Source organism: Nesoenas mayeri (genome assembly GCF_963082525.1).
Source record: "Nesoenas mayeri genome assembly, chromosome: 24".
NCBI classification, from domain to species: Eukaryota; Metazoa; Chordata; class Aves; order Columbiformes; family Columbidae; genus Nesoenas; species Nesoenas mayeri.
Window position 1 is genome coordinate 2,037,716 of NC_137546.1, and position 19,656 is coordinate 2,057,371.

The 19,656-nt window shown below is 47.2% G+C and overlaps 1 protein-coding gene across 1 annotated transcript; it reads right to left on the reverse strand.

The window, feature by feature from the left end:
* Positions 1-67: 67 nt before the first annotated feature.
* PUSL1 (pseudouridine synthase like 1) lies at positions 68-18,761 on the reverse strand. Its single transcript, XM_080359002.1, has 8 exons — positions 18,628-18,761; positions 17,470-17,527; positions 12,650-12,837; positions 8,329-8,478; positions 6,606-6,779; positions 3,378-3,432; positions 882-1,044; positions 68-184 (listed from the first exon to the last, which is right to left on the reverse strand). The coding sequence occupies exons 1-8, from the start codon at positions 18,684-18,686 to the stop codon at positions 123-125; spliced, it is 909 nt and encodes a 302-aa protein (XP_080215128.1). The 5' UTR covers positions 18,687-18,761; the 3' UTR covers positions 68-122.
* Positions 18,762-19,656: the final 895 nt, after the last annotated feature.

A 19,656-nucleotide genomic window follows, 5' to 3' on the forward strand; every position in this document is an offset into this window, starting at 1 on the left:
GCAAGCAGCGTGGTGGTGTTCTTCCTTTCCCCAGAGGACAAGAACAAACGATGGGAAGATGCCTCCAGTCAATGATTTTTATTGAGACGAGCGCGTCCTGCGTGGAGAGCGCCTGGCGAACCTCAACAACGGCCCTTTGAGCCACGGAGCAGCTGCTCTCCTGGGGAAACCGGAGCCTCCAAATCTGAGAAGGGGGGGAGAAATAAAACATTGATTTAGGGAAAAAGATGGAAACGAAGCCACCTGAACGCACTTAAAATTCGGGGTCTCCATGTGCCACCTGGGCTCCCTCCCCACCGGCAAACCCCAACCCAGCAGCGGCCTCTGCAAAATTCCATGATGTCCATTTGCTACCTCCTGCAAATTTGCCCCCGAATTTATATTGTTTTAAGCTAAAAAACTTAAATAGTTTAGATCAGATGCTGCAGAACAAACAGAGCTGCCATATAAATAAAAGGATGATCTGTTCTCTGCGCTCCGGCCTGTATGATCCTCTCATAAATACCAAGGGAGAAGCAAGTGAGCAGACAGGGATCTGCAGGCACCCAGACACCGCAGAACATTTGGTCTTTATAACATGGCACAGCACAAGAATTTCTGAGAATTGAAAGTATGATTCATGTGAGATCTCAAAGTCATAGTCAGCACAACTTCTTTTTTACCACCCTGAAAGCAAGAGGAGGAAATCTATCGGAAAAAAACATAATTACACATTTTTTCCACAGCAAGTGCTGTAAACACCTCCAGAGTCTGTGGGTGTCAGCGAACAAAGTGTGAGCCACAGGTTGGACGGAACACAAAGGAAGACTGGGGGTGTTAGCGCTCCCTCCAAGACCTGACCTGGCTCCTACAGAAACAACGTTATTCCCATGTTAACCCACCTGCTTCATCGTACTCCACGGATTTGAGGAAGAGCCCGGCCGGCGGGGCCATGGCGTTGGCTGGGAACGCCCGCGAATCTTTTACCTCCAGTAACTCCTTTATATGACGAGGTGTCAGCCTCCCCTGGCCAACTGCAACTAGAGCCCCGACCATTCTCCGGACCTGCAAAATACAGAGAACATGGCTTAGGAGCTGCCCTTGTAACACTTAAAGAGATTGGGAGATTCTGTGTCCTGCACTCGTGCTGTGGGACAGCCCACGGTTACTACTGATCAATCCAGAAATCAGGGTGTTCAGTGCCTGTTGCTCAGGAAAGAACGATATCACCATGATTTCCTATCATCAGCCTGCTCCTGAACGGGGGTACATTGTTATTACTAAACCCACAGGTCCCAGAAAGCCTAATTCCTGGTGGCACAACATCTTCTAGTGACCAAAGCTGGTGGTAGGGAACAGAACTAGCAAAATCAACTTGCTGCCTTTACGCCTTCCCTCCCTACAACTAAAGGCGTCAGTAGGAACGAGGTGAGGACCCGTAACACAGCACGACCATGGAGCAGAGTCGTTCTCATCACCCGCGAGCAGAAAGCCGAGCAGAGGATGGTTTCTGTTCCAGAAACAGCAGCACCCACACCCCTGTCTGCGGCAGGAAGCTGATGTGCGCAGAGCTGAGCTCAAGGTGGTTCTTAACACACAAGCAAGGCTGTTTCCAGCTGGGGGGCCGTGTAGAGGCTTGCTTCTCTCTCAAAAAGCCAAAAACAAGGGGAAAAACCCCAATAAGTAGGACCGCCCACAAGAAAATGTCCCCTCCAGTGTGGCATTTCGGACACCTCTGCGTGTCACAACCTGCGTGCCTCCGCACTCGGGGGGTCCAGAACCAGCGGGTTGGCACAGATTTCACACCACGGTGCTCATGCCCCTCACATCCCGTCCTCCAGGCTCAGGTTTTACAGGCAACAGCAGCACCAGCCCACGCAGGGGAAAAGGGTCCAGCAGACACTGTCCTGTCTGGACACGGCCCCACTCGCACAGGCACCGTCAGTCATTCGGCCTAAATAAACAGTAACTCTATTCAGGACCTTTCAAGGGCATAGCAAGCTCTCCATGAACTTAAACATAGTGCTGTAATGAAACATCGGTCTAAGCAAGCTTCTGACCCATTAACATTTACAAAAGAATAAACCAAGGTCCACTAAGCAACCTGATCGTGTTTATATCACCGTTAAGGAGAAAGATCCAACAAGCCCAGATATATTTATCCAAAGCCCTACACGCTCTGGTCTCAAACTGCTCTGGGTTCCAAGAGCCTGTGAGCAGATGGCACCGAGAAGCAGCAGATCCGTGATATCTGTTATTTTATCCATCCCTCACTAGAGGTCATTGTGAGCTGTGACTTCAGCCTTGCTGAGCTGGTCTAAGTGCAGACTGAGATCCGAAATAACCCTGTGTTTGGTGTCTTCCCCTTTCAGTGCGCTATTCAGCAAAGACGTCTACATACAGCTTCTGGGGCTGTTTAACCCTTTTCTCTAATGAAACTATCCAGATGTACACGTAACTTCTCTCTGCACAATGTCACTAAGTGGCATTTCAGTTTTAATGCGCTAAATGGGTTACCGGCATTTTCCCCGTGTCACAGGAGCACCTGATAAGCTGTATATCGAGCCCCCCTCTCCAGCACGTTGTTGTTCTTCCCTTGCTCATATCCAGACACCCACTGCCAGAGAGCTCACAGAGCATTACTTGGCACAGGATAAGAAACAAATCCGGTTTGTCAAAACAGAATAAAAAATAGCTGCTTGCCGTTCCCACAAAACACCCCCTCTCTCCTCCAAAAACAAGCCCTCTCTTGCCTGTTCTCCATCTCCAGAGTGTGACCACGGCCAGGGGAGGCAGACTGGGAACTGCCAACTCTTTCCTAACGAGGTGATGCATTAAGCTGTGGAGAGAGTTGTCTCCCCTGAGGATACAGCGGCACAAACCCCACTGGAGTTATTTCAAAGAAAACCAGAGGCCAGACAGCATGGCAGAGGGAGAGACCCTGCAGTCATGCCTGCGTAGCTGAATCAGGTCTTCCCATCCCTCCTTTGCGCGACGCTGAGGATTACTTCATGCTCCAAAGCCAGAAAGTAAAATTCCAGGCAGCCCTCGCTGGGCCTGGTGCCATTCCGCAGAGCAAAACCATATGTCTGTTGGTTTTTACCACTCAGGCTGCAAGGACAAAACTTGCGGAAAACAAAACTTTCCATCCTCCCACGTGGTTCTGTGATTTTGGGCACTCATTTGGGACACAAACTTAGGAGATTCTGGTTCTACCAGCTCAAAGAACACAGAAGCTCAGCTTTCTGATGGCACGTCCCTGCGTGTGACACCATCTCTGTGACGGAGACAGCGCTGCGCAGGGATGTGACATCGCTAAACCGATCAATGGTTATAGTCACAGCAGCACTTTGGTCCTTGGAGGCAAAGTGAGCGCTGAACGCAGCGCCAAACAGTACCTGTCGGTAAAGGAACGATCTGCTCCTGAACTTCAACTCCCAAAACTCCAGTCCCCTGAAGAAAGAAACAACAAAAAAAAGCAGTTAAAATCACATTTCAAATGGCTCTTCTACCCACAAGGGAAGTTTAAGTCGTAGGTGAACACGAGTAGAATGAATGAGCAGCTGCACAGCCCCTAATTAACCTGAAACAGCATCAGGAGCTTTCCAACACCAGACTGCTTGTTTGCCACTTGAACACAGACATTTTCTGGCCAATTCCTGCCTGGTTTATATGTACCTGGTTTTATGGGGCTTGATCTTCCCCTCACCAGATCTGTCCATACTGATGCCATTTTTCCAGGAAGTTTTATGGTAGTAGCCAATATTCCCCATAAGAACTCTACAGAGGTTCCAATACCGACACTTGCATCTTCTGCTAAATCTTTACAAATTACTTTCTAAGTATTTTAGTGGTTTTGTTGGCGTCCAAATATCAGTTCTAACTCTAAAACCTGGTGCAGACCCATTCTCAGGAACAGTCCCACAGGTACACACGTACAAATTAATAAAATAAATCTGATATGCCTATTAGATATCTAGAAAAACATACACACACACATATGGTACATCAGATATGCCAGCAGCATAAAAGGTTTTCACTTCAGGACCTGCACCTCCAAACTCCCATGTGACCAAGCAATTCTGGAAGTCACTGATAAAAGCAACGATAAAATAACAATAAAAACTAAACAAACCAGCATATTAAGTGCTCCTTATATCCCATAGCATCCCTACAGCAAACAAAGACAACGGTTACCTCACATAATCCAGAAAAGCAGCGATTCACATGCAAACCCTCTGCTGTTCTGCCTCACAATGAGCCCAGTGACCAGAGGACTATGGGGGCTGGAGCACAGCTGGAACATATTGGGCTGGAGGGGCTGCTGGGAACACCTGAGCGTCAAGGAAGGGGTGGTGACTGCACCACTGCCCTGGGCAGCCTGTTCCAGCCCTTTGGGGAAGAGATTATCCCAAATTTCCAACCTCACCCTCCCCTGTGCAACTTGAGGCCGTTTCCTCTGCTCCTGGCGCTTGTTCCTGGGGAGCAGAGCCCGACACCCCCGGCTTCAAGCTCCTTCCAGGCAGTTCAGAGATCAGGTCTCCCCTCAAATATGGGCCGACATACGTGGGAAAAATATCCTGTAGACTTTGTAAGAGAACAAGATATTTTTCTTTACAAGTGAAACTTGGTTTTTCTTGTCAATCTCACAGTTTTGCTTACCGGCAAAAAATCCAGCTGTGTTTTTGCCCCGCTTGGCAGCACCAGCCAGCACCTTGCAATGAATAATACATATGCAGCTACCAAACAGGTGGGAGAGCAATTGCTCTCCAGGAATATGTGATGAGGGCTAAATTTCTGAACACATCCTGAGCATTCAAAAGCATTTTGTAGGGAAGGGACACTAACTCACTTCCAGTGTTGCTGAGCAACTGAGTTTGATGGAAGGAATCACTGGAACAGTCAGGCTTTGAAACAGACAAGTGGCCAATTCAGGAGGTTGGTTCAAGTTCAGAAAGGAAGGAACGAATCAGAAAGAAAAGCTGCATTATTTGACCAAGAGACCACGGTTTATCATTCTACAGATTCCTCCCTCTGAAGCAGAAAATAAATCTCCTTAGATTAGGTTAAAAAAAAAAATAAAGAAACTTATTTATAAGCTTTTCCTGCTATCCCAGCCCTTTCATTGCAGGAACAGCTCATTCTGCAAGCAATCCACATGCACTTCAGGGATATCTGCTGTCTTATTTGCAAAATGAGCAAACAAACACAAAGCTCCATGTCTGCAACTGTTCCCAGAAGGAGAGTTTTACAGATTAAAAGTAACTAACACACTGTAATAGAAAAACAAACAACAAAACCCCAACACCACACAGTCTGTCACAAAGACCCCAAACCCACAGCTTCTTTTCTCTAGGTCTGAAAACTCATGGTTGTGGTTATTACTAACAAAGTATTCCAAGAGAGTTAAATGCCATTTATACGCATCGAAACTCGGCTTCTCAAAAACATCCCCTTCAGCCTAAATATTCATTAAATCAATTTATATTGACACTAGATAAAAATGACGTGCTACAAAACTCAACTTTGGATGCATGTGCAACCAAAAGCAAAAAATACTCCATCAGAAACTACCTTGATGCTTTTGATTCAGTTTTTAGGTTCCCTCTCATGAGCTTTTTTTGGCTTCGTGCGCCCAATGCTGAGCAGGAAAAGCAGGAACCAGACAAAATGGGAGGAACTGGGAGGAACTGAAAGACGAGGGTTCCTATGAGCATACAGATCTGTCTCTGTTTCTTTTTGCAGCTCCCTTTCAGTTTTTGTGTCACAACTGCAGGCAAAACACGCCGTTCAAAGACATGGGGAAAGGAACAGTGGGCTGTTTGCAAAGTGCAGTGAGGTTCCAAAGCTTGGAGCATGGCACTTACTGTTACAGAGAGCTCAGTAGGCATTCAAATTGGGGAAAAGTACAAAGAAAAGGGGTTTCTCCTCATCAGAAAGCAGGAAAATGTGGTTTGGAGACAGACAACAGCCACGTATCTGTGAAAGAAGCCAGCATGAAAGCAAAAGCCGTGTTCAGATAATAAATATCCATGATCTTTCTGGGAAAAAACTTCAGTTTCTGCTAGACAGAGAATATATCCAGCCACTTGATTTCCATACTTGCAAGACCTGGTACTGAAAGAACCTGACGCTCAACAATCTTTTGTTTATGTAATGACTGAGGAATATTGGACTTTCCTTCATCAACAGCCCCTGGGAAGACAGGAGGAGTTCCTGGTGTGAGGAGAGAGGATTTGCATAGCAGTGACCCAGGTGCTGGCCGGGTTTCTTCCTTCTATTTGCAGCCTTTAGGCAAAACCAGGACAGCAGTAGGGGGGGGAAATAAATCCCGTCCCCTGGCAGAGCTGGTCTTTAGCAACCAAAATGCTAGAAGTACCTCAAAGGTGTTGCTCTGTGCCAGATTCCATACATCAGTTTATAATATCCTATATAATCATGCACAAACTGGACCAGTTTCGCTGCCCTCCTTCCTGCTCAGGAGGGGAAGGAGAGAAATGTCCCTTCTGAGCTGTCACTGGGCAGAACGTGCCGACACCAGCACAGGACGCGGAGCGCACAGGAGGTGAGTTCTCCAAGCAGCTCGGAGCGAGCAGCAGCTCATCGGAGCTGATCGGGGCTCTCACCTGTGCTCATAGTGATGGGAGAGGAGACCAGCGGAAGGTCGGATGTCCACCTGGATGATGGTTCTGATGGGCGACTGGAAAGGCGTTTCAGAGTTCTGTGAGCGAAAGGTGCTGAAGTCGTGGGTTCCCAGCAGGAACTGTGCTGCATCCTGCATGGCCGGCACGTTCAGGGGGCTGAAATTAAACCAAGAGTTAAAGGAAAGGAGCATCGGGCACCTAGGTGGATCAAAGTCCAATTAATTGATGAGAGGCTTGAACCTGGCATGCAGATTTAACACCACAGCATTGCAGAAACACATTTTGCAAGATGGAGTTTGTCTTGCAATGGCCCAAACCACAAACCAAGATGCCAAGCGGCCTGAGGTCTGAAGATATTGCAAAGGCCAGGCTGGAGGAGGGGTTGGCAGGCACAGGCTTTACACAAACCTTTATCCTGCTGTGCTGCTTCTAACAGTTCATTTCAAATAACTATTCAAATCGCTAAAATCCTTCACAGTATCTGGATCCTATCAACTGTAAAAGTTGTTGCCAGGTGAGAAAATACCAAATACTACAATGGTTTTCCAAACCTTGGATTTGCAACAGCCAGAAGATGAAATTAGGAAGTAACACAAATGGAAAGAGTGAGAAAACTATCAGAGATGAAGCCAGTAAACCCAAGGAGATACAGAAGAAAGGGCCAAGGGTAAAACTCAGAATGTCAAGTGTCATCCAGATTTCTTCATTTGAAGTATCTAGGTCTGCTCAAAATAGTCTCAAGCAAAGGAATTTATACACAGAAAAGAAAGTCAGCGATTTAATGTTAGGACAATATCACCTTTGTTCCTCTTGTAGGACAGTTGAGATTACATTTCTTTCATTACCTGCAATCACTATTCCAACAGTGGTGATGAAATTACCATAACTGGCTACAAACCTGTTTCTCTATAATGTGGAAAACTCCAGTATGTTTATCTCAGTACAACGTAAACTAAAGGACAATAACAAATTATCTTCTGGGGTTTGTTTGTTTTTCCCTCACCCACTGTTTATCAAGCCCTAAGTTTGGTTTTTTAAATGGCACTGAATTTGTTTTTCTTCCCTTGCATATACAAGCACTGATTTGTTATGACTCAGTGGCTACTCCAAGAACTCGAGTGAATTCTGAGCTCGATACACTGGTTTGTTATTGTAGGGTTGCTCAGACTCATTGGCTTTCACTATTCAAACACACAACCACTCGGGGAACGAGAGAGCAGATTTACGTGCAGTCATGTAAAATAGGTCTGGGGGAAAAAGAAAAAAGGCATTTTCACTCTTGACGGCCTGTGTGGTCACACCTAAAGCTCTGAGATGCGCATTTCTGCCCGTCTGCATCACATCAGAGTGCGGCTCCTCCAGCCACCCGTCTGAACGGCTTTGCTGGGTGAACTGGCAAGGTCGGCTGAGGAAACGCTCCTCGCTTCCACGGGGAGGAAGGTGAGGGACTCTATACCCCGGGTTATGGGGCATTTGAGCAGCGCTAAGTGTGTTTATCGCAGGTACAACCAGAAGTACAATTAAAAAGAGCCGTAAGTCTCAGGTCTCTGAACACAACTCAGTGCAGCCACACTGATTTCAACGGGGAAATCTTGTCAATATGAACAGAGAATCTGGTCTCACATGCGGAAATTACCCCTTCCCGCTCTCCCAAAAAAGCCAACCCCTTCCAGGGCGTGGATGAGGTTTAATAGAACACACTCACCCTCCTGGCGGAGCCCAGCAGAGATCCCTTTCGAACACGGGTATTTCGGAATGATGATGGCAGCCCAACAACAGCCGATAAACGTAGGTTCTCGACAGCGCGGAGAAGCGTGCGTGGAAGCTGCTGGCCACTCGGTAGGCATTCAAAATGCTGCCGGGACAGAAGAGAATGAGTGTGATGTAGGGAAATTTCACACATTAATTCAAAGGCTTTCACCCAATCACCACATCAATAGGAAATGAAATGGATTACTTGAGAAACTGCACTTACAATTAATTAAATATTATGTTTTCCTGACCGTCAGTGACTGACCAGGGACCAAGGATTCGCACCTGTAGGATGTCACAGGCAGCTCTCAACTAGAAGAAGGCAGAAGAGCCTTGGCATCACCCCTCTCACCAAATACACGGTGAAACGGACTTTGGGTCACCTATCAACACGTTTTGGGGGTGCTCACGCCATCACAAGATTGATTGGTCCTTCAGTTAAGAAATGACAACGGATAGTACTTGTTCTTTGTTGCAAAAGCACCTCCCAGCCCACCAAATTGTGCTGCATCTGGCTGAGTTCCCCCACTTTCCTCATCACATGTAAGCTGAGAAGCAGCGATTTCCCAATGCCAGCTGACTCTCTTCCTGTCCAGCTGCAGCGCACACCTTCCCAACACCTTCCCAACACCCTGCCCTCCTGCTTTTACAGAACCATGGTCCCAAACACGAGTGGGAAGGACTCCCCCAACAACAGACACCTCCGTGCTCCCTCTCCAAGGCGGCTACAGCGCATTGGAGCAGATGGAGATGGTTGAAACTGGGTCACTTCCCTCCCACCTCCCCCCACAACCTCCAAGACAAACAGGACTTTGCCGCAGCAGTGAAAATAAAGGTGCATCCCACCGTCGCCTACATTCGGTCTGTCTGAAAGCGGCAGAATGCGGCGCACAAGACGCCTCCTGGGAGATGTTTCATGTCTGCAGAAAATGGCTTTTGGGAATGTTCGTGTCTGCTCGTCTTCCACTGACTCTGGGCAGGTAACTCAAGAAGCAGCTTTCTAGGCAGCTGAACTCCCCTGTTTTTCTTCTATAAGCAAGAGGGAGAATTTGCCTTGTTTCTCTAAGCCGACGCCACCATTACCATCAAACACAGACAGCTCGAAAGGCAGAAGGGAGGGTATAGAGGGAAAAACACCCCTTGTCAGAGGGGAAAAACACCCTTCCCTCTGGCAAGGGAGAAAGCAGAGCTCCCCTTGGTTCTGCTCCTCCCCCAGAGCGTTATCACTGAGCTCAACCTGTCAGCAGCAGTTTTTACTGGATTTGATTCTCCCTTATGCCAGAGTACTGGCTGCTCACCACGGTGCAGCAAGGAGTCACTACTACACCAGCATAATCCTCTGCAGGTGTCATTCTAGACAATATCTCTCTCTAGAAGGTAGTTTTTCTCCTGCTGTGTGCCTGTCTTTGGAGTTCGACATAGCAAGAAGGGACCCAAGGCAGCTAAAAAACATGACAGCATTTGGGGTCAAGTAATAGACAGAGTTATTTATTTGTTTTAAAAAGGTTGGTGCTTCGGGGATTTTTGCCAGCTCAAGCGCCTCTGGCTCACAACCCTCGACTGCCAAGGCTCAGACCACAGAACAACACATGAAAGCTGAGCCACGGGCCTCCACCGAGATCTGCAATAACAAGCCCAGGAGATTGCTGCACTGCTACAAACTCACAGCAGCAATGCAAACTACATCCCCCAGGCCTGCAATGGAGTCTGAACCCAGGACCTCCAGCCTCTTCTAAACACAGTAATATAATTATTACATTTACTTTCCTCTGTCTACATGCCTCCACAAGCATTTCATCTACCTTGAGCTTCTCTTGTTAATGCCTATGTAATTTTATTAAAGAACCATCCTTTAACTGTCTCTGATAGAGGGATTCTTTCAGAACAGCCTATTTGTGCTCACATGATTCTTCCAGGCAGGCATCCTTTCCTGCCTCTCCCAGCAGACCCATTTGCTACCACAGGCTCTTTCTAGCTCAGAATGTTTTTCAAGTATTTATTCCAGCAGTTACATTTCAGGTCTTGTTAAGGTTCTATTTTTTGATAGACTGCTGGTAAATAAAGACTCTGGCATTCTTCAGCTTTTCAACAGAGCCCCAATTTCATAGGAGGTTGAAGGTAAAAAAGCCCAAAGACATCTAAGTAGAAATAGCAATGTATTAGACACAGAGATGTCTTCCAGAAGCACATCCTGCTCTCTGCACTGACAAGAGAAACTAAAGGCCAATTTGCAGGAGGTGGGAGGAATCCCAGCTCTGTCTGCTTGTCACCCGGACAGCTTTTATTGTGCGCTTACAAAACTGAAACCAGAAATAGAAGGTGCGAGTCTGCGCTATTACCGTCCCTACTTAAGTGACAGCAAAGTCCTCCTGAAGTTACTCCATCCATGCAACACACTCTGATCTTTGTGGATAATATCCTTTCGAATACGCTTTGCAAATCTAAAAGACAGATCAGTTGACAGAAGAGACCCATCACGCTACAAAGATGGTTATTATTGCTGATGATACAGTCAGCCAGATCGGAATCTTGTTTCCCTTCCAAGCTCTATCGACAATAACGTGTTCTCACAAAGATCCCTCCCTCCATCACTCCCTGCCTGCAACCACATGAAAGTGCTGAGTTTTCTCTTGGGCATTAGCAGAGAATTCTTCTTGGCAAAATAATATTTGCAGAGGGAGGGGATGCTTGCTGAATACACTCAGACTCATGCCCGTCACCAAGCTCCTTAATGGAAAGCAGCTGAACCATTTCTAAAAGGTTCAGCCCAAGGGAGGAAGGAGTGGAGCCGACTGCATCCTGATAAACTCAGACTCTCTAACCGCTCAGGACCGTATTGATTCTGTCGGAGAGATTCACCTCCTCACGTGTACCCGTCAGATCTCAGCGCGAGACCAAAACCTTCTGCTGTCTGTGAGATCCCACTGCTCCCTCCTTTTGGAGATGCTCTCCGACTTAAAACTTCCTTCAGCAGCGATCCTGTTCGAGCTGAGAGTGATCAGTGGAGGTATCACAAAGCCAGCTATAACTATTTACCTGTACGACTACTATTAATAGTACAGAAAGTGGCGGGGTCACACCAGCAGTTTTGCTCTCCGGGACAACTTATTCCATTAAAGCCAGACAACACAGCTCACAAAGGACAAGCCTAAACTCAGGGGAGAGACTGCAATTCAGCCGCTGGTGACACATAGAACAGACTCATTACTGCAGAGCTTCCCTCTGGCTGTAAAACCAGCTCGTTTTGACTCCCAAACAACTGCTTTAGTCTTTTAAGGAAGGAAATGAAAACGATGACCTACTTCATGTTCCCTGTTACCGCTAGAGCATCCAGAAAGGGTTTGACTTCCAGCGCGTATAGATTCTGACCTAGTTTTCAGTCTGAGCAAAAATAACCACCAAAACCCCACATAAGTCAAATGCTATTTCAGAATCTCTATTTTTTTTTTTTTAATTGACACAGCAGTCTGGAAAGAAATCATCCCCAGTCCCAGCCCACAGCAGCTGCATTAGGCTCTTTACACATATGTCAAAGAAGGTGAAAGATGTCAAGGGACAGTAACTCACAGATGTTCAGCATTCAACTCAGCTAGTGAAAGAGAGAGAGATCTGCTGTGTCCTGGCCTCTCTCTGCAGAGGAATCCAGCTGCTGCTTTAGGAGGGCAGCGGAGGAACTGGAATTGTAAGTGCAAACCCATCAATCCAATATTATCATGCTGATACTCAATCTCAGGTTTGGGATGCGTGATCTGGTTTGTTCCTGGCTGGCTGGCTGTGGGATGTGCAGTGAAAGCAGCCACATCAGTATTTGCTTTTCCTTCTGATAACCACTGCGAAACCTTTGCTTTCAGAGGAAGACTCAACCGACTCTGCAAACTGCTAAAACACGTTTTTGCAAATAAGGTGGGGGTAGAGAGAAATTTGCCTTATGGATTTCTGGGGACTGACAGTCATGCATTTCTAGTGGCAGCCAGAGAGGGGAAATGCTGTTCCCAAACCTGTCTGAGGGCTGTCAAAGGAGCTGTGAGCATCCAGGGAGAAAGGGCAGTAAAAACAAGATAATAAACAGCCACTAACAGGAACTATGTGCCTCTAGTAGTGAGGCTCTCACAGAGCCTTCCTGACCTCAGATTCCAAGGATTTTCCTCCCTCTTCCCCCTCTGATGACTCTCCTGGTGCTGGTTCGGAAGGGAAAGAACAGGAGATCATTGCTGCATTCCCTCCTATCTCCAACAAGCACAAAATAAACAGATTTTGACTTGGCACCAACTCACCGGATTGGCTCAGGCTTCAGGTGGTAATTAAGACCTAGGACGAGCTGTTTCTCATTAAATATCGGCTTCCCCGGTGCCCTCTGGATGTCCAGGTGAGCAGCGTTGCAGAGCGCGTGGACGCCCGTGTCTGTTCGGCTGGAGATGTGGAACTTGATGGGAACGACGGGCCTCAGGTTCTGCGCTGCCTTCTGAAAGCCAAAATGAGACGGAGTCATGAATAGTGGACCCGCTTCGAGCTAATCAGGAAAAATCACCTTCCTCACTAACTGCACGTCCCCTTATTGCTCACACAGAGAAGCTATTGGGAGTTTTACCACAGGCTGCAAAGGGATGGGGAAGAGCCTGTTTGGGGGGCTTCTCCAGCACCAGTGGCTTCTCACCTTCTGTCCTGAAAACACCTCAAACAGAACATCCAAAAATGCCACATGAGCTTCCACACATGTCCAAAATAAAGGAAAAAATATTCATCTCCCTACTCTTCGCTTTAAATCATTGGGTGAGCGGGAAGGAGGACAGAGAATCACCCATTTAAAGCCAGACACCACCCCTGCAATTTACTGCAAAGAACTGGACTCAGATCTTTAAAGAGCTGCAGAACCCAAGCGTTACAGTGATGGGAACAGCACGCAGGGATGTCCGAATGACATCAGCCTGAAGGAGCTGGGGCTGCATCCTTTGCTTCCAGGGCAGGCCAGAACAGTGTAAAATATTATGGTTTATTGCTGCAGTCAGAAGTTCTTTTCCGTCCACGAAGGGAGCAGGGTTGCAGAGGGCAACGTGCTTCCATTAATTGCTGAGAGCAGACAGGGAGCCAGGGGACCCGACGAGTAGTAGCGCAGCACTGATGTAATGCATTTATTAGTCCCGCTGAGAAACAGAAATACAAACAGATCTAAGAATTAAGACACAGATCTCATAAAATACACCAGTATTAGAGGAGCTGACTCTGAGCTACTCCAGCAGGTACAAATAACCACCAGGCGAGCACACGACACTGACAGTCGCAAAATGAACTTTCCTTATATTCGTTGCTTCCACAGTTGCATTAACGCAGGACTTGGCTGACCCCCAGGAGTAGTTTTCTTCATGAGCTAGAGCTGCCTTAATATTCAGGCGATGTCCCCCTCACGCTAAGACCTCTGCCACAGCAAGGTTAAAGCAGAAAATGACAAACCATATTTATACCATCACAGAGTTCAAGTTTATTGGAGCTAAAAGGCCCCAAAATCACAGTGCAGCTGAGACGTACTTTAAAAATTAGTTAGAAAACTATTGCGACCAGCTGAAACTTACTATTAACACAAGGGGAAGGACAGCGATGGAGATCCTGTAGGTTCCACATATGGATTTTGGCAGAGATTTGCTGGAGAATCCACCTGTGGCTACGATTTCTCTTCCCCTTTCCCACGTGCTCCTCTGCGCACAGCGGGTTTTGTCCCCACACTGTTCCTGCCTTTCCTTTCTGCCCACAAACAAAGCGCTGGAAAAACAAATGAGTGAATTACCACAGGCTCCTGCTGGGAAAGTCAATAAAACCTCGCTAAATAAGTCATTAATACGGTGTCTTTTAATCAAGATGCGCACACAAAAGAGAGAGAGCAAAAGAGATGCTAACACAGTTAATTAGATGCTATATATTTAAGGGTCAGGAAGTTGACTAGAAATGTTCTTTCCCGTCTCCACTCCTGAGCAGTGAACCCAGCAGTGGTCTGTATTAGATTTTAATTTGGTACCAATAGTGAATAAAATTTGAACTGCTGACTCACAAATACCTTCCAGACTCCGACTATTTGAGCAGATGGGATTCTGGGCTTTCAGAAACTTACCCTCAAAATGCAGAGGGAAGCCAGGAAAAAACGTAACTGAGCTGCAGGGGAAGGCCTGGGAAACAGAGCAAAAATGACCCCAGTCTTTTCCCCTTCCTAATCCTTCTATTTGGAGTTCACATGTGGTTACAATGAAAATCTTTATTTATCACCCGTAAGCAGAGAGAAGCAGCCAGAAATTAAATAGTCTTCTGCAGCAGACCTCGGCTTGTGCCTCAGCAATTCATCTTGAAGAAGAAGCTGCATTTTAAGAGCAAAGTTTCTGCAAAGATCTGTTTGGGTTTTGCAGGCTCCACCCTTCCTCCACCCTCTTTTCTCATCAGGCAAAAAGCAGCCAGTGAGAACATAGTGGAGTGAGGGCAGTGGGAGAAAAAGAACAGGACATAACATGGAAAACATCCTCTTGTTATGGGCTTGGAGAGGTTTGGCTACGGCATTCCCTTGGATCCCACACTGCATCTCATTTCCATCACTGCGGCTGAACAAAGCTGGATAATAAGAACAGTGGATCTCCTCCATCAGCAGGAGCTGAACACTATGGAAAGCAGACTGGAGAGGAACAGAGGATTGCAGACTCCAACTTTAATATTTCATTTACATCCCATCCTAATTAAGCTCCTTAAAGAGAGAATTTCTAGACTGCTGAGTGAGCTTGCAGCAGTTCAGCAATTACCCCTTCACCTATGCAAATATATCTGTACCATCCAGATGGCCTCTAAGGTCTCAGCAGGCCTCCCGGGTGGTACCTGTTAGCACAAGCAACAGCTACTCACTTCAGCAAAAGGTGCTACACAGGAGATCCTCCTTTGCAGTAGGGACATTTGTAAGAATTGAGGCTGACGCACCAAGTTCTGCATCTCGTTAGCTTCCCCAAGGAACGGGAGGGAGCCAAGTCACAGGACTCCAACTTCCCGATCTGGGGAACCAAGGTCTGGAATTTTGGTTTGGACCCATCACTAGCAAGCTGGGCTTCCAAGTGCTTCCAGACAAATACGTTGCCTCCAAAAAAGAAAGAAAGGATTGTCTGCAAAGTTTACCCCCCTCAAAGATATTTTAAAAGCTCCTTCAAATAGCTACATCTGTCCCTGAACTAAACCAAGCCTCAATTTCCCCTAGACAGCCCCAGGGCTTTGTTACACAGCAGTGCTGTGGAGTACAAGACTGTCCATGTCCCGTATGATAAAGTGCTTTATGGTGACAAAGGATTATGGACAGGCCTTCTGCTCCTGTCCAGCAATTTTACCCTGTCACACAGACACCAGCCCAGGGCACTTGTAAGGGCACAGTTGTTGAAACACAAGGTGTAAAACTCACAGGTTATCTGCTTGTCTGTAACTGCAAACAACTGTCTGAACATATTTAGGATCTCATCACAGGTTTAATTTTGCCCTTCCCTTCAGTTGCCTTCCTGGCTTAGGAAAGTTGTGAAGTTCAAGGCTGCAGAGAAATGGAGGAAGATAAATTCCTACAGGCCCCAGAAGTTTTCTATTAAAGTTACTTTAAGACTCCCCATGTGGTTCTAATAGACACAGCCCTGCTCAGCAGTGCCCAGCATCAATACCACCACATGAAAGCAAAGCACATATCCCAGAACTGGCCTGCAAAGTGCTGATACTGTGAAAAGACAGCACCAAATAAGTTTATCTTTTTCTTTTTCTTTTTTTTTTAATTCTTCTTTTTTTCCTTTAATCACCCATCCTACCCATTCGCCTATTAAAACAAAGTTAGTCAGATAATGCAAAACAACTGCCGGGCTCACCCAAAGTCCGGCGCCTGGGGCTGAGACACTGGATGGTTCAGAGGATTAGATAAATGAGATAGAAAGTCCTTTGGGGCTCTTCTTTCAAGATCTGCAAAGTATTTATACACTTTCTCCACAAGGGTCTCAGGCAAGAAGCCATACAAACACACCCTGAGAACTCTTACTCAAACCGTAATTCAGCACACGTTCCTCCTGCAGACCGCTTAGCAAGAGCACGCAAGAACTATCGCCCTCGCTCAGTAAAATCGGGCTCAGCGTGGAAACCTCTTGGCTGTTGTCACAGAGCGGCTGCGGGGGACAGCAGGTCTGCTCCCGGAGCAGCTCTCCAACAGCTCTGATCCTTCCCAGGATTGTGGTTAGTGCACACAGAGCACAGACCATCATGTGCAAGCATGGTGGGTGCATCACCTTCAAACTGCTATGGTTTGTGATCTCAGGTGAGACAGGCTGACCAAAAATTAGAACAGAATAACAAAAAGGTATGATCTAACCTAAAGCAAGCAGTTCCAACATCTTCAACAATCTCTTCTGAACAGGCACAAGCTTCATTTGTGATGCTTCTACGACAGGAAAGAAAAATCATGCAGCTTCCTTTTGATGGGATTCACCTGCTCTGCTCAAATAAATGCAGCTCAACAGCAGCTTGTAATTAATTACAGTTGCGTTATGCAAACATCCATGTGTGCTGAGCGTTTACGGTATGCAAGTGACACACTTGCTACTCGGCAATGTAACAGCGGCTGTTTTGCTCTCCTATGGCACACTCAGCCCAAGCCCAAACAGCACTTTGGTCCCAAAAGCCATTTTTACATCCTGGAAATCCCTGAGAGCAGCGCAGGAACAACAGCGATGACAGGATCATACCTTTTTTCCTCCAGCAATTAGAAGAACCCCAGAAGAATGGGAACGAAGCATTCTTTTTCCTTTGGAACAATGGATATCCTGCTGTGCTTTGTGTCTGAAAACATCTATCAGAAACATCCCCTCCCAGGAGCACACGGCATCTAGCTTCTAAATCTATAAAGGACTTACACAGGACCTAGACACAGAGCAGCTAAGCCTGCTCAGAACTGAGACAGTTCTACGAATGAGCAGAGGCAAAGCCACAGGTGCCAAAGAAGCTCACATGCTTAATTGCCATCAGGTAATATTTTTCCTTGATAAAGCCTGTAGCTCACCAATGTGACCCTAGAAGTTCCATTTTAGTGACACTATGGTTAGCAATGACATACCTCCAAGTAATTCTGGACTCCAACTACTGATTGATCATTCGAAGTCTCCATGACGCCACTGCAGAGCAAAACAAATGCAATAATTACTGATATGTGTCAAGACCCAAGGACTTGATACAGAGTCCACAAACACATCCAGAAGTTAACGGGAGACAGTCATCAAACTGTTTGCTATTGAGTCACCTGGATCTTTTTACAGAACTTACAAGGACCAAACACTTTGATGAATGGACAGGAAAGGAAATGCAGCGGTTATTTGCAAGACAGGACGATGGAAATAAAAGTCACCACTCAAATGTTACTCTCTGGACTCGCCCTTAGATGGAGGGTGACATGTTGGGAAGGTAAGGCAGACAAATTACACTAGAAAAGAGTTTGCACATGAAGTTATTTCAGGGCCAGTTGCAGGTTCTGTGGATTTCATAAAGGGGCTAAAAGACCACGAATACAGTTTGTGAAGAAGTTCCTTCTCCACTCCAGAAGTCACAGCCATTCCCAAAAGCTGCTGAAGTGCAGAGAGATACGTCCTGAGGCTAAACCCAACCTACCCTGTGAAGTAATTTAGGTCAGTACCCACAGTGCCACAGACCATGCACTACAAAAGAATTGTGGGTTTTGGCATATGATGGCATTATTCTGCAAAATCCTCAGGAAGACAGGCACAATTCCATGAGTTGGAGATGCACAAGTTCTCCCACGGTCTTTTCTTTTTTTAATGTATAAAAGCATAGCAACACGCCGGGGTGTTTAGGGCCTCAGGAAACCCAGGCTCAGCCAATTCTGCAGGTCTCTCAGCCCACACATCCCTTCACCAGCATCTCTGGAGGTTTCTGAACCACTGAGCACCGGCCACAGCACCGAGTGCCCAACAAACCACCCTCACTGCAGGAAACACTGTCACTTACTCACCCCCCCCCCCCAAGCCTGAGACCACAAGTTTCCCTTGTTCTCTGTCCTTTGATGTTTTCTCTTTGCCCATTTTATGCATTTCCTGCCCAAAACATCCCGTTAGAGACAAGAGCACACAGTCTGGCTCCCTGTCTGCTGTCCCCTACTCAGCCATGGATTTATCACCCAAAACACTCACCCACCCTTTCCCCAACCCCTCCTTGTAGCTCTCCCCTCACACATGGCTGACCAGGCAGCTGAGGCACCTACCTATATTTAGTGCCAAAGTACTGAAAGAACACTAGGTACCGGGTTGGGGGGGAAACCATATTTGCTCCCCACAGCCCTACGGCGGCTAAGGGCCACGGCACACACGGGCGGCCTGCCCGCCCCTCGGCGCCGAGAAGGGCAGGGCCTGGGCCGGCTTCCCGCCGGCGGCCCGCCCCGCTCCGCCCGCTTCCGCCGGCGCGCCGGCTGACGCGAGGCCGGGGATCCGGCGGTCGGAGCGGGCCGCAGGGCCGGGCCCCTCGGCGGGGGAGCCCCCACGGCCCGGCTGCTCCCTGCCGGGGATTTTCCTTTTGCCTGGAAGGAAACAGTGACACACTGAAGGTGACCCAGGCAGGGATCACCCGGGAACAAACCCCTGTCGAATCCTCGGCTGTGTGTTCTCTTCGGTTTCACTGCAAGCAGAGTTTTTTCAGCAAGCACCCGCTTTACCGTTTGCCATTAAAAACCACCTGAGCTCGTCGTCTCCTTTGTTTGTTTCTTGTCAATTTCTAAAGGAAATTGATCCCTTGGGCTGTTCCAGCACAGTTGTGGGGGCTTTGGTTGCCCAGAGAATCATAGAGAACCGTTTTGGGGTGAAAAAGACCTTTAAAATCATCGAGTCCAACCCTTAACCCAGCACTTCAAGTCCACCTTTAACCCACCGCTGTGGACCAACAGCACCAGCTCCTTTTCCCCTATAAACCAGTATAAACAATCACCCGACTCATTAGCAAAACAGAGCAACAGAAAATCCCTGCCCCCCTCGCACAAATCTGAGATCTGTTTTGAATGCGAAAATCCAACCAGCTTTCAACTCGCACAATGGCATCCAGACTCTATTACAATGAAACTGATGAGTTTCAGTTTTAAAGAGGATGGTAATTTCTAATCCCTGAGCTTGTGCACACACACACACAGAGGCAGAAATATCCACGTGCCTTCATCTGTGCTGGAAGAACCATAGAAAAATTGTATTGATCTGACTTTTATGAAGCAGAGGCCACAAGAGGTCACCTTGCCCCTTCTCCTGGA

What these genes read in the sequence shown, in the direction of transcription:
- PUSL1 (XM_080359002.1), bottom strand. Translation starts at nt 18,686, where the DNA reads ATGGTTTCCCCCCCAACCCGGTACCTAGTGTTCTTTCAGTACTTTGGC. An exon ending in GATCGTTCCTTTACCGACAG is followed by an intron (nt 1,045 to 3,377) that starts GTACTGTTTGGC and finishes TGTATTTTGCAG; the next exon opens with GTCCGGAGAATGGTCGGGGC. An exon ending in CGTGGAGTACGATGAAGCAG is followed by an intron (nt 185 to 881) that starts GTGGGTTAACAT and finishes CCCCCTTCTCAG; the next exon opens with ATTTGGAGGCTCCGGTTTCC.